Here is a 14,357-nt window from a genome sequence, read left to right on the forward strand (position 1 = left end):
TGCCCATCATTCTGCCAAATCTGATTTGGAGATTCGGCTGCCACCGAATCAAAGAGGCCCCACCCCCCACCCACTTTCCAAGCTCCCCCAGCCTCCCTTAGTGCCCCCTAACCCCTGCCTACTCTCCCAGCCCTGTCAATGGCTGCCCCTCCTGGCCCCAGTGTCGCAGCTCTTAAAAAAATTAATAAAAAGCCCTGCACCCACCGGCTCCTGCCAGGCAGGGGGGCGATCCCCACTGCCCCCCACTGCCCCATGGTGCATGAGGAGGGCTCTGCCACAAGCCCCCAGAAGCCCTAACAGCTGCAGCAGCAGCTGGTGAGTGTGGGGCTTTTTCTTTTTTTCCCCAAGAGCTGGGATGCTGGGGCTGGGCGGGGCAGCCATTGATTGGGCTGGGAGAGAGGGAAGGGATGGGAGCTCATGGCAGAGCCCCCAGTGCAATGCAACACAGTGTGGGACAGTGGGGATGGCCCCTCTGCCTGGCAGGAGCCACTGAGCCAGGAGCTGGGGCTTTAAAAAAAACATTTTTTTTTTTAAGTGCTGGAATGCTGGGGCTGGGCAGGGCAGTCATTGACAAGGCTGGGAGAGTGGCCGGGGGTTGGGAGGCACTCAGGGAGACTGGGGGAACAGGGAGGGGATGGGGCCTGGCACGGGTCTCCCATGGTCCTCGCCCCCTCTCTCCAGGTCCACCCCCCTCCCCCCGCCTCCTACATACTGGCACGGAGCCCAGGTCCAGCTCCCTGTGGCGAGAAGCGGGGACTGCCCAAATCTCCAAATCTTTCTCCAAATCTTTTCCGAATTGATTTGGAGGCTTCGAATCAATTCGGACCTTTTTATTGGTCTCCCAATTCGATTCGTATTTGGGCCATATCTCCTCCAAATTGAATCAGCACCCAAAGCTTCACACAGCCCTATTAAGGAAGCTCTGTTTTGTTTGGTTTATATAAATCAGTTTCAGTTGTTTCAGTTGTTATTGTGCACTGATGCAGATGAGCTTGTGGAGGGATGCAAGCGACTAGTTTTGACCTGGAACTGTGTCTATTCTGACTTGTAAAAACTAACTGGAAGAGTCAGGGGCCATTATTGGTAGGCTTCCCTTCAGAATTGCATTCTGGAGTCTGCAATTGTCCAGCCCTTACTCAAGAAGCCATCTCTTGATGCCAATTTTCCATCCAGTTATTGCTTCATTTCCAAAACTTGTTGTGGAAGTTCAATGAATGGCTCCAGGTTTACCCACATTATCAAAATTCTAGATCCCTGTCTTCCTGGCTTTTGTCTTGTGTATAGCATGGACACATGCTTTTGTAACCTTGGTTGATGTCCTGCACCTAGCAATCAGTGAGGAGATTATGTCCTGTTGATCTTATTAGATCTTTCAGGGCCTTTGATGCAGTTCACCATGAGGTGCTATGAGCATGTTTGTGACATGGTGAGTATTGGAGGCTCTTAGGCTTTTCAAAAAGCAAAACAAAATAAACAAGTTGCTAGAAAAATTGTACTGGCAGAACTGTGTTGATTAGGTTTGTGATTTTTTTTCCAGTACAGTCATACCAGTATAGCCCTAGCATGAATACAAGTATATTGGTTAAATGTGCTTTAAAACACATTTACAGTAAGTGAAAAGTGGGAAGAGAAGGAATCATCTCAGAGCTGATGACATGGTAACTGTTCAGGTGACCTACAGTCAGTGAAAGCTAAACCAGAGTAATTTCATTGAGAAGTTCTGTTGAAAGATTAAGTGCCCTAGCTAAGCTGTTGCCATCAGGTAAGAGAAGTGCATGAAGAATTACTCTTTGTCAGTTGTGCCAAGGTAATTCCCCCCTCTACTTTTACTCTCAGTAGTTTGTTGGTTTGCCCATATAATCATACCAGTCTTATTTATTTTGAAAAGTTTAACATGGCAAAACAGTCTAGTGTAGACTAGCCAACACAATAAGAATAACTAATATAGGCTGAATGCAATTTCAGGAAATTCTTGTTGTTCTTTATGGACTAAAAATGCAACCAGTTTGCCTAAGAGTGAGGCTGCTACAGCTGTTTTAGTAAAGGGCAGTCATATACACAAGGAACATTTTGGCTAAATCTATAGATAAGAAAATAAGATTATCACTTACATAAAACTTGGTTACAAAAAAGGAACATAGGGAAGGGAATTTCTGGGAAACTGAGTCTAGCCTGTTACCCAGGCAACTATATCTCATAATCTTATTCATAAATTTGTCAAGTTGTATCTTTTAGCTAGCCTTTATGCCTGCAGCACTCCTTTTGGAAGCCAGACAGAATGGTCAGGGCATCCTGCAATTGCTCCAGTCATGAATTTAGACTGCACTCTGGACACCCATTAAAAACGAATACCAGTTGATCCAGCTGAAAATAGGGATTTTGTCATTCAGCCAGGGAAAGGAAAAGCAGCTATAATGATTGCTCCCTTGCTTATAGTTGGTTCGAGACACTGGTATGCCTTTTAATAACACTAACTAAATGGGTTGTTCAGCTCTGTTACAAATAGAAAACTGTTAGCATAATGGCCTGGGGCTTTATCTCCTATCTGTCTACTGGTCAACTGTTCAGAAGCAGGCAGGGACTGAAAGCAGTGAACAGAACAGAGGAAAAAAAGTTCATGCCCTCTTCTTGGCCAATGAATCTCAACATGCTTGTGTCTTCATTTGCTGCTGATTTTCCTTCTGGAGCCACCATAGAAATTAGGCATTGGAAAAAGTAGGTGCAGCCCATTCTGAAAATTGAAAGTCCCAGGCTGAGCTTCTCTGGAACTGGCAGCAGTAAAAAATGGGGTGAGCTGGCAGCAATAAGTAGTGAAGGCTGAATCCCCTCACTACTGACTGTCACTGATTCCCAGGATGCAGTTTAAATAGAGTGGGGCATAAGAGTGGCCACCTGCTATGGTGGGGCAAAATCTGCAAAGTTTAGGAAACAGTCGGATACTTTAATCAGAGAAGAATATTCCATAGAATTTGCTTTTTGTCCCAGAGAAAAGTATTATTTTTCCTCAAAGTTATAAAAACAATGCAACATTACCAACAACAAAACTAATGTTTATGCTATCAAAGTAGGGAAAATGCTGTAGTCCTCCCCTCGTGCATCAGAGGAATACAGCCGGTACCATAAAGAGACAAATACGTGAAAAAATGCATAAGAAATGCTCATTCTTTGGTATTGAACTGAGGCTACTCTCTGTTCTGGTCTTTCAGTAAGTTCAAAAATGGATCCAGAAAACCATTCCTCATTGTCTCCCCAAGACTTCAGAAAGTAAAGATAAACTTCTTGGAGATTTACTCAATATGATTAAAGACTTTATTTTCCTTTTGTTCAGTTGTTAGAGAGAAACATGTTTCATCAAGTTCCCTTCATAGATAAATGCATCATGCTTTCAGGAAACAAGATTTTGAGCAAATAAGGACAACCGATTTTAGTCTGCATAAAACTCTAGGTTGTTCTAGTCATCGTCAAGGAAGAATTTTAGGGGAGAAGAATAGGTCTCTGATTTGTCAACTCTGATTATGCTTCTGTGGTAGTTATTATCACGCAGGGATACCCTGACCAATTCTTGCTTCACTTCCAGCCTGACATTCAAACAAATCAGTAAAGAATCAGTATAGAACATATTTTGGCTAAGAGCCAATACTGTCATCTCTGCAAATTTATCCCTGATATTATCAGGACCCTCCTTGTCTAACCCTACTTCAAGGACTCAGTTTTGTCCCAATTATTTCCTCCTAGATCTTGCTCATTTGTTAAATACTTTGAATCTATTTATCTAAAAATTCTTAAATTCCATGCACAAGGCTGTGCTGCAACCTTTTGTAAACTTTTACATAGCCAGTATATTTTAGGTTTGGAAAGTCTTGTTCTAAAACAGGAGTGCTCAACCTCCAGCTTGTGGGCCAAATATGGCCCGTGGAGCCATCTCATCTGGGCCACAGGGATTTTTGTGTGTCCAGAAATTTGGCAGCAGAGGAAAAGTGGACATCCTCTCCCGCTGCCAAATTCCCAAACCCCACGTATGCCTCCTTCCCCGGTAAAGCTGGTTCACACTCCCTCTCCTCTGCTTCTGGATCAGGGTTGGGCCATGCCCCCTGTCCCCCTGTGGAGCCAGGCTGGGGCTCAGCTACAACCCCTCCACCCCCATGGAGCCAGGTTGGGGTTGCGCCATGTCCCCTCCCTCCTGTGGGGCTGGGTCAAGCTCCTTTCCCCTGTGGGGCTGCATTGGGGCTAGCCTTCCCCCCACATCCACCTTTGAAGCTGGATGATGCCCACTGTGCCTACCCCGGCACAGAATTGGGACCACCAACTGGACCTGACCTGCAGAGGGACCAAGCACATTGCCCATCCGGCCCACCAGGCAAAAAGGTTGGGCACCACTACTCTAGAGCGTTCCCGCTACAGGCTCATAAAGAGCTGGTCTGACTTCAGTAGCCAGGGATATGAGGAGAACCTGCTATGAGATGGATATACAGGTTTAGAAAGAAAATTTATGGCTAAATTGGATTTTTCCCCTTCATTTCTGATATAGCAGGAGTAGAATTTCAGTTTCACTAATCCACAGACTGTCAAGAAACTTGATCCATCTCTTCTGTGAGGAGGAGAGGGATTGTGAGGGAGTGTCTTTGATTTTTCTTTTCCATTCTCTTAATTTTCTTGCAAATTGAAACTGTAGTAATCCACAGTGAGCTGCTTCCATTGATTAATAAGAATTAGTGAATCTTTAAAAAAAATCTGTTAACTCAAAGACATCCTTGTATTCTATATCATTTAAAAAAAAACCAAACAAACCTGATTTAAGATGTATTCCTTTCTTCTTTTTTTCCCCTCCCCCTAGTCAATGCCCAGAAGATTATATTTGTGTGAAAGCTGGTAGAAACCCCAATTATGGCTACACAAGCTTTGATACGTTCAGCTGGGCATTCTTGTCACTGTTTCGCTTGATGACTCAAGACTACTGGGAAAACCTTTATCAGCTGGTGAGGATATAGTGAAAGGTCTAAAATCAACTGTGAAGAATGTGTTTCGCTAGTATATAACACAAACATGGCATGTTTTTGAGAATTGTTTAAAGGAAGAAAAGATTCCTCAAAGAATTGAAGAATCGTACAGAATCTTGAAGCAGGATCTGAAATGGCTTCTAAACCATTAAACAGAAACTTTTTGGTGTCTGTTTCATTATTACAGAGATTTCATTTGAGGCAGTACTCCAATCAGAACTGTAATAGTGCATTTATTTTTAAATATATAGTGAATCTTAGTCATGATTGCAAAAGGTATCATCCCAAAGTTAAATACCTTGAATCCTGTTTGGTGTTTCTTCTTGCAATAAACTAAGATCTACTTTTTACGTGCAGCTGTTGGTAGCGTCAGTTTTAAATCTCCTGGCTGGTGAAAGAGAAAGACATAATTGATAAAAAATTGTTGCCAATAATTCCAACATGTAATATAAATGTGTGTTAAACTTTTTCTCCTCTTCAAGATTATTTTACACTGAAACAGTTTCCTCCCAGAGTAAAACAATCTCGAATAACACAGTCTCTCGTCTGTCTCATGAACATGTACTCTCACATGTTCATGCTTGACATTCATTTTTATTTTGATTTACAACACAAATACAATACTGTTCCAAACACAAAAATAATTCCATCTTTGATAGATGTATGCTCTTCTAATCAAGTTAGTTTTATTTGAAAATGATGCTGTGTCATTCTTAATCATGCACATTCTTTTCCCCCAGACCCTACGAGCTGCTGGCAAAACATACATGATATTTTTTGTTCTGGTGATTTTCCTGGGCTCTTTCTATCTAATTAACTTGATCCTTGCTGTTGTTGCCATGGCCTATGATGAACAGAATCAAGCAACCCAAGAAGAAGCAGAACAGAAAGAGGCTGAATTTCAGCAGATGCTTGAACAGCTGAAAAAACAACAAGAAGAAGCTCAGGTAGCTTTGTGAAAGAAAGGCTCAAACTTCTAATGTATTTTTTGCCCACTTACTGTTTTATAGCCAGCACTTTATTAGTAATAGAAAACATGGCATTAGGAAAGAAATAGGTTATTATGCTTGAGACAGACATTGAAGAATAAATCTCTCAAGAAACGTTTAACTTGAACTTTGTAATGAAGTTTCAAAAGAAAAAAAAATCAGTATCAATTATGCAAGCAAGACTGCATTTCCTATCATAAGTTGTTTAGCATTTTTCAAGGGATGACTTTAATTCTGCTTGTCTGTGTACCTTGTAATTATAAAAATGCTAGATAGTATTAGATAGTGAAAAGCCTAACTACCATATTTATCCAAATCCAAGATGACATCAAAATTAAGATGTTCCCCCAATTATTAAATTCTAGATAGTAGATTCTAGATATAGAAAATGATAATTTTGTTTTAACTTTCCACAGCTAGAATCTAGTTATTGGAGGGTCCTCTTAAATTTCTCTCCCCCACCACTGCTGCAGGGACAGTACTGTTAAGGAAACTGATGCCCCATGCCCCTTGTCCCTCCCTTGTCATTCCCTCTCTGCTCTACTGTGTGCATGCCCCCCTATTACCTGTTCTCTCCAGTGCCTTCCTCTCCTGCCACTTGTCCTCCTTTGGTGCCTGCCCCCTTCCCTGCCCCCCACCCCTTATATTTTTATCCACTCTGGTTCTGTCCCGACCAGGAGCATGGCACCCCTGGCCAGGCCAAGCAATAGCTGCAGCTCTGGCTCCAGCCTTGGTCAGGGTTGGGGCCAGAGCTGCAGCAGCTCCCCCCATGGGTTCCTTCCCCCATGACCACCTTGGTCCACATGTCCTTTTTCCTGCGCCCCTTCCCTGTGCTCCCCTCAACATGCTCTTTTCCCCCATGCTCCAACCAGCACTGCATGCCCTTTTCCCCACCATCCTGCCTACACTGTGCCCCACTTTCCTGTGTTCTTTCCCCCACACTCTTCCTTGTACTACATGCTCTTTCCCCTGTGCTCCCTCATATACTGCATACCCTTTCTCGCAGACTCTGCCCCCACACCATGTGACTCCTTCCTTCATGCTCCCCCTGCTGCATGCACCCCCTACCTGCTGCCCCATCCAGAACTGCCATCAGCTGCTTGTCTGGCTCCTAGTCGAATCTAAAATAGGGATTTTTTTTCCTTTGCTAAATGGGTAAAAAGATCTTATCTTGGATTCAAGCCAATATGGTAAATTATAAGCAAATTTCTTGAACTATAGCCTCTACATAAGATTTTAGTTCGTTTTCACTATGTGGGAAGGAGGGAGTGCTCCTTTTCTCCCCTTTCCCTATCCTTTATTTAAATGCCCTTGTTCCTTTCTATTTAGTACCCCTGTTCGATAGAAATCCATGCAGAGCATCTGATAAAGTAGTCTAGCACAGGAGTGAACAAAATATGACCCACGGGCCACATCCAGCCTTCCAGGTGATTTCATCTGGCACATGGGCAGGTGCCCACCAATTAATTGTATCCAGCCTAGCCCACAGCCTGCCCTGCTGTGCCCTGTCTAGGGCTCAGCTTTGCTCACTTCTGCCAAGGCAGTGTGATATGCTCCCACCCTTGGGCATGTGAGGGCCTGGGCTCCAGCCCCGGCCCTGGTCAGCACATAGTTTCAGGGCAGGGCTGCTGCTCAGCTCCCCTGGCCTCCAGTGGTGGCTCCTCCTGTCCCTGCTGCAGCACTCCAGGCAGCAGGTAGGAAAGTGGAGGTGAGTGGAGAGAAACTGCAGCTGGGTGAGAGTGTAGAGTGTGGGGTCAGGGCAGCAGGAGCATGGAGGCTGGGTTGGCCCAGCTCCATCGTGTGGGGCTTCTTGCCATTGGAGTCCCAGGAGATTCATGTGATGGCAGCAAATGGAGCTAAGGCATTGATTCCATTGTGCACCACCTCCCCCCGCCCCACCCCCCATGGTGTGTGGCTCTGGCTGGGTTCCGAAAGCTGCATGCAGAACACAGGTTGCCCTATGAGGTGGAGGCGGGATGGCTTGGCTCTGCTCCCTGCCATAATGTGCAGATCCCAGAACTGCACAGAGCTGTGTGCCACCAGGGGCCTCTGCCTGCATGAGCCATGAACACCCCAAGTACCTGCTGCTGCTACTGCTGCCAGGAACAGGAGCTGTGCATCATGGGGGAGGGCTGTGGGGCCCCACATGAACACCCTGCCATACCCACACCCCCCACATCCCACAAGAAACTCCCCATAGACTCGCCACACCCTCCCACAAACCCCACAAACACACACCCCACACTCTCCACAGCCCACACATGCACACTTACCCCAACCATACCCCACACACTCCCCCACGCACCCCATGCAAGAGTAAGACTTTATTTTGAGCTATTTTGCAATTGCCTCTATATACACTATACAAACACACATATATCAGGACAAAAAATATTTTTTCTGAAATAAAATTAAAATATTTTATAGTAGATGTTTGATTTTTAGTATATGATTCGGATTTTTTCCAGTTCCAAGATGGCAATCCTCCCCCCCCTCCCCCCCCAAAAGGAGTACTTCCAAGGGTAAGGGGAGGGACTTCCAAGTGACAAAGTTCAGAGGTTAGGGACAGGACTTCCGGTCCCGAAGTGGCAACCTGGGGGTGGTACACCTGTCAAGGAATAGGGCTATCCTTGCAGCCCTTGACAGCTCACTAAAACTCATTAAGTGGCCCTCCAGAAGAAATAATTGCCCATCTCTGCTGTAACATGTGCTTCTCTGAGTTAGTCTGTGAGGTGCCACAGTGCTTTTCCTTCTTCTGGATATCATTTAGAACAGGGGTGAGGAATTATTTTAGCTTAATGCGTTGTGGTGAGCTGTCAAAGGCTGCAAGTGTGGCCCTGACTCTTGACAGGTGCCTCGCCCCCTGGAAGTCAGCTGGCTCTTTTGTGCAGGACTTCCCCTGATGACGCATGAGTGCTGAGAGCTGTACACATGTTGCAGGCAGCCCTGCATGATAGAGGTGGGGTGGCCTGGCTGCGCTCCTTGCTGCCATGTGCAGTGCTGGCCAGAGCCGCATGCTGCTAGTTGGCTGCACCTGCTCAGGCCATGAGCATCCTGAGCACTTGCTGCTGTTGCCGCTGGCAACAGGGGCTGTATGCCATGGAGGTATGCCCCACACCCTTCCTTACACCCATATCCTGTCCAGCTAAGGTCCATGCTCCTGATGCCTCCCTGAGCATGGGCTCTGTGCTCCCGCCAGGTCCATGCTCCCATCCAGCTGCAGCTCCCTCTCCCTTCGCCTCCACCCTTGTAACTTCATACCTGCTGCCCAAAGTGAGTGCTACATCAGAGAGATGAGGTGGAGCCACTGGATGCCAGGGAAGCTGAACAGGTCTCCTGGCAGCTGCAACAGTGGCAGCAGCAGCTCTGCCCAGAACCTATGTGCTGGCTGGGCTGGGCCTTTCCATGCACGAGGGTGAGAGTAAGGCATGTGGGCTGGGTAGGGTACAGTTAGTTGGTGGGCACCTGCAGGCTGTATGAAATTGCTTGGCAGGCTAAATCCAGCCCATGGGCCATATTTTGCTCGCCCCGATTCAGAACATAAAAAAGGTTAACAGAGGCAAACTTGGTTTAAGAACAAAGCTTTGAAGTAATGTACGTTCATAATTATTTAATGCACGATTAATTTGATTTTAAAACTAATATATTTATTTAATTTTCAAATGACTTTTTGCTGAACTTTCAGGTAAAGATGCTTCTATTTATCTCACAAAACAGAGATTGATTTTATGATTTAAATGTAAATCAGAACTCAACCTTAACTATAGAATTGCAGCTAACACATCCATGGCATCTTGTGTTCCGTGTCCTGCTATCCTTGAGATTGCATTTGAAGACTTACATAAAAGGAGTAGGAGTTGGCCCTATACATAAAAGTCATTTGGAGTACATTTATGGTCTCTAGAAATAGGTTTTTTTTACTACTTAAGTAAAATCTTATTGTTTTATGGCATTTGCTAATTAAATATATTTGATATTTGTTTTTAACAAAAATTTTTAACCCCTTGCTACAACAGGCAATAGCAGCAGCTGCATTTGAAATAACAGATTTCAGTGGTGAAGGTAGGATTGGTAGACTTTCGGAGAGTTCTTCAGAAGCATCAAAGTTGAGCTCAAAGAGTGCTAAAGAAAGGAGAAATCGAAGGAAGAAAAGAAGACAGAGAGAGCTGTCTGCAGGAGAGGACCAAGTGAAGGATGGAAAGCTTCCAAAGTCTGAATCAGATGGCAGTATCAGAAGAAAAGGTTTCCATTTCTCATTAGATGGGAACAAGCTCACGTATGAAAAGCGTTTGACTTCACCCCATCAGGTAGTGTTCTGGGTAGTGAAAATGATATTTTTAGCATCATAGTTTGACATAGAAATTATGGTAATATTCACCAATTGTTTTGTGATTTTGCTTAATATTGCAAAAGAAGACAATTGAAGGCAAGAATCTGCTTTTGTTACTTAAGTAAACTGCAGCATTCACTAAAATAATCTGAATTAAACAGCAATTTAGTATCTATATTATAAGTACTGGTAGTCATTAGCACTGAAGTTAGCATTACCACAGATAAAAATCTTCTTGCCTCTGCCTTCAGCTATCTGAAGAGGATAGTCCAGGAATCATTCTTTCTTGCACTTCTCAGGTCTGACTGGTCCGTAGATGATGCAAGTTATAGTACATGTAAATAGTATGTTCCAGTTATCAGTGTTTTCTTGTATATTTAACTAAAAAGTCCTTATGTAAGCTAAACAAATTATAATATGTATAGAATGTACAGAAATCTTACATTACTAAATAAACAGAGTAACATTAAAAGTATTGCCATAGAGAAATGTAGTCACCCCCAAAATACTGATTTCTGATGATCATGAATATGTTCTATGTGTGTGTTTCCCAAGCTTAAATTCTTTGTTTATGAAAGTATCTTGTGTGAGAAACATTTCTAGGTCATGGTTTTATTGAGACATACATGCTTTGTACTTAAAGATAATGTATATTTTCAGCTAATAATATTATTTATATCTTTCTGCAGTCTTTGCTGAGCATTCGTGGTTCCATTTTTTCTCCAAGGCGCAACAGCAGAACAAGTCTGTTCAGTTTCAGAGGTCAGGGAAAGGATATAGGATCAGAAAATGACTTTGCTGATGATGAGCATAGCACTTTTGAAGATAATGGAAGTAGAAGAGGTTCCCTCTTTGTGCCATGCAGGCATGGTGAACGGCGCAACAGTAACATTAGTCAGGCCAGTAGATCATCAAGGAGGTTACCGATGCTTTCAGTGAATGGGAAGATGCACTGCACTGTGGATTGCAATGGTGTGGTTTCCTTGGCTGATCGACAACCTTCTCTTTTGTCACCTACTGGACAACTTCTGCCAGAGGTGATAATAGATAAACCAACTACTGATGACAATGTAAGGAATTTTTAAATAGTACAGGCATAATGGCCTTTGTTCCTGCACCTGCCAGTGTTTCTATGGAATGGAGCCCCTTGAGAACGGTTGGCCAAGCTGTGAATGTTTCTGCATCTTGCAGTACCTTTTAATATAATCAAATAGATTTTCTAGGAAAATATAATTGTGTATAATGCTGTTATATTTACTTGCAAGTATACTGAACTAACAGGCTGAAATACAAAAAATACTGAACATGCAGTATATGACCATTTGCTACTTACCTGTGCAGTAGGGATATGCACAGACTTGTATACTTAGTTCTATGAATCATGTACTCTTCTTAGATGTGCTTCTCATTTGGCTTCCTAAGTAGTCTATATATCTTTTCCTTCTCCTTTTTATATTATTTCAGTTTACTGCTTTCATCCAGAAGCCTCCACTGTTTCCATTTGCTGGCAGTCTTCTACCAAAGCCTATTGCTTTGTTTCCCCCTTCCCCATGTCTATACACAGATTTATTTGTGTGTAAATGAGACTACTCTGCAAGTCTTTAGGCATCATTTGAGAGTTCCTGAAGGTTTAGCAAATCTATTCTGTTCTTGGACATGGTCAGAGGTTTCACTGCCTAGAAGCATTTCAGAATATGTTAATATACACTTCATGCTCACCCCCAATGTTGATGACTTTTTGTAGAGGAGAAAGGCAGTGAACAAAAGGACATGGTATACATGTTCACAAGAACCAAGAGAAAACTCTGTGGGCATGGCTAGTGGTGACATGTAGGGGGTGCATGTGCAGCCCCTGAGAGCACTGGTGTACCTCCTTAGAGGCAGTGCTTCTCACTTAGGTGATGGGCAGGGGGGCAGGCGGGAGCGCCAGTGCTGTCCCTGCCAGCTCCGGTCAGGGAGTGGGGGCACCAGGTGAAATGCCACTGGCACTTCCAGGAACACCACTCATGCTTCCTGGTTGGTGCGATCAGGCACAGGGGGATCCCACCTCCCCTGGTTGGCATGAAGGGCCACAGGGTGGCACGTGCCCCCCCTGAATCAGGTAGCACCAGTCGTCCATAGGCGTAGTTACACATGCATTTATTTTACTGTGCAGTAAGCGGGAAAAGGCCAGCATCTACACGTGCAAGTGATAAAGCTCATTAACGCTGTGTGTGGTCTAACTTGGGAGTAAAGTTTGCCCCAAGTCAGTCCACACACACAGTGTTACTGCTCAGTAAGGTGTCTATACATGCATTACTATACAGTAACTAATCAGGCGTAAATTTGATACCTGCAGGTATCAAATTTATGTTCACATCATTGTAAATCACCATATTTACTGTGCATTATGGGCATGAACATGTAGACGTGTGACCGTACTGCACAGTAATTTTGGTTACTGTGCAGTAAATGTGCATATATAGCCACACCCAGTATGTAGCAGCAGCACCAGCATCTTACTCATTTTCCTGTAGCACTATCACCATCTTGTAAAAGCCAGGTAGGAAAAGTTAATAAGGCAGTAAAAGCCCCACAAAAGAAGAAGGCTTTGAGCTACGCATATGTTGTAAGTGAAGAGACTTAAGATCATGATTAGTTAGGAGCACCTAAAGATGAAATCTAACAGAAACTCCATCCCACACACCAGAATCTGTGCATATCCTTATGAAGCACCTGAGCTACATACTGAAACAGATAAAGTTGGGAAAATCTGTTCTCTCTTTCAGATCTGATTTCAAATAATTACAAAACAATAAACCATGCCTGCAATTAATGTATTTTCCAAAAATTCTGAAAATTTGATATGAGCTTAAAATTGAATATTTTAAAAGGAACATGCTCATTCAGTAAATCAGACTTCGAGATTATCAGTCACATGATTTTTTTGTTCTCTCCTGGTTTTTATAGATTTATTTATTTTTAGTTAAGAAATGTATAAATGTGCTTGTATACCCCAAGGTACCTACATATCCCTTCATATGTAGGTGCAGGGTATGATTGAAAGTACCGGTATAACTTTAGACTGGTAATTTCAAGGTATTGCTCCCCTATATAGATAGGCATTGGCAAACTTTAGTTCAATTAAGTCAGACTTCTCTATTCTTAATTGAATCATAGTATATAAAAGTACATCAGAGATATCAGATAGTCATTGTAAAGGGTATCTCATAAATAAAATTAGTCACAAATTGAAAGGGAGATACAGACTGGCCTTTTCAAATTGCATTTACATGAAAATAATTGTTGCATAAAGTTTATTCACAGTAATTATTACTTGCTGAATATATTTTGCATTTGAACTAATCTGGAATTGTAGGTATAATGGGAAAGTGTGACCTAATGCACAATATATAGTACAAGGATCCAGGAACTCTTGATTGATTTCTGATTCTACTTATACCACTGGCAGGCTGTGTTACACTGGTTTTCTTGCTTAAACTCTATATCTTCCAATTTATGTGACACAATTAATAATATTTACCTATTTCACATTTGTAATATGAGAATTATATACCTAACATTTATGTGGCACTTAATACTCTTCAGATGTTTTCATTAGAGTTTTTTGAAAGTGCCAGTTTAATATTACAGTGGAGAAGTCTGACCTAATAGACTGCATAAGCATGAAGCTGCATGTAGCATGAATTCCTTGAAGCTGAAAGATTTATGAGAGAAACTTTGTGATATCTGCTTACAGTCTAGGGACAGATATTCAAAAAGCTTGAGCCTGAATTGATTCAATCTTTGCAGGTTAGTTTAACCTGCAGAAATTGAACCAATTTGCAAATGGATAGACATTCATTTTTAATTCTAGAAATTCAGGCACACGCCTGCAATGGCGCAGGTCAGAAGCCAGGGGGCACTAGAGCATGCCCTCCCTTCCACAGGGAAGCTAAGTTGGGGGGGGGGGGGGGCAGGCTTGAGTGTAACTGAGGAGGGGTTTAAACCCGCACCATGGCCTTCAGCGTTCTGAAGGATGGGGGAAAAGGGAGCGTGGCC

At 43.2% G+C, this 14,357-nt stretch overlaps 1 protein-coding gene across 8 annotated transcripts in view; it reads left to right on the top strand.

Moving 5' to 3' along the window:
- Positions 1 to 14,357, top strand: part of LOC102563113 (sodium channel protein type 2 subunit alpha) — a 221,913-nt gene that overhangs the window by 127,241 nt on the left and 80,315 nt on the right. For 4 of the 8 annotated variants that reach the window (XM_019480418.2, XM_019480420.2, XM_059727319.1 and 1 more), the window contains 4 exons: positions 4,835 to 4,976; positions 5,738 to 5,944; positions 10,003 to 10,293; positions 11,006 to 11,386. In XM_019480418.2, coding sequence (XP_019335963.1) covers positions 4,835 to 4,976; positions 5,738 to 5,944; positions 10,003 to 10,293; positions 11,006 to 11,386 — 1,021 coding nt within the window. The remainder of the gene's footprint in view (positions 1 to 4,834; positions 4,977 to 5,737; positions 5,945 to 10,002; positions 10,294 to 11,005; positions 11,387 to 14,357) is intronic. The other 4 variants (XM_059727318.1, XM_014599353.3, XM_059727321.1 and 1 more) reach the window with 2 other exon arrangements.

The sequence above is a fragment of the Alligator mississippiensis genome, chromosome 4 (genome assembly GCF_030867095.1).
Source record: "Alligator mississippiensis isolate rAllMis1 chromosome 4, rAllMis1, whole genome shotgun sequence".
In the NCBI taxonomy this organism is placed as follows: domain Eukaryota; kingdom Metazoa; phylum Chordata; order Crocodylia; family Alligatoridae; genus Alligator; species Alligator mississippiensis.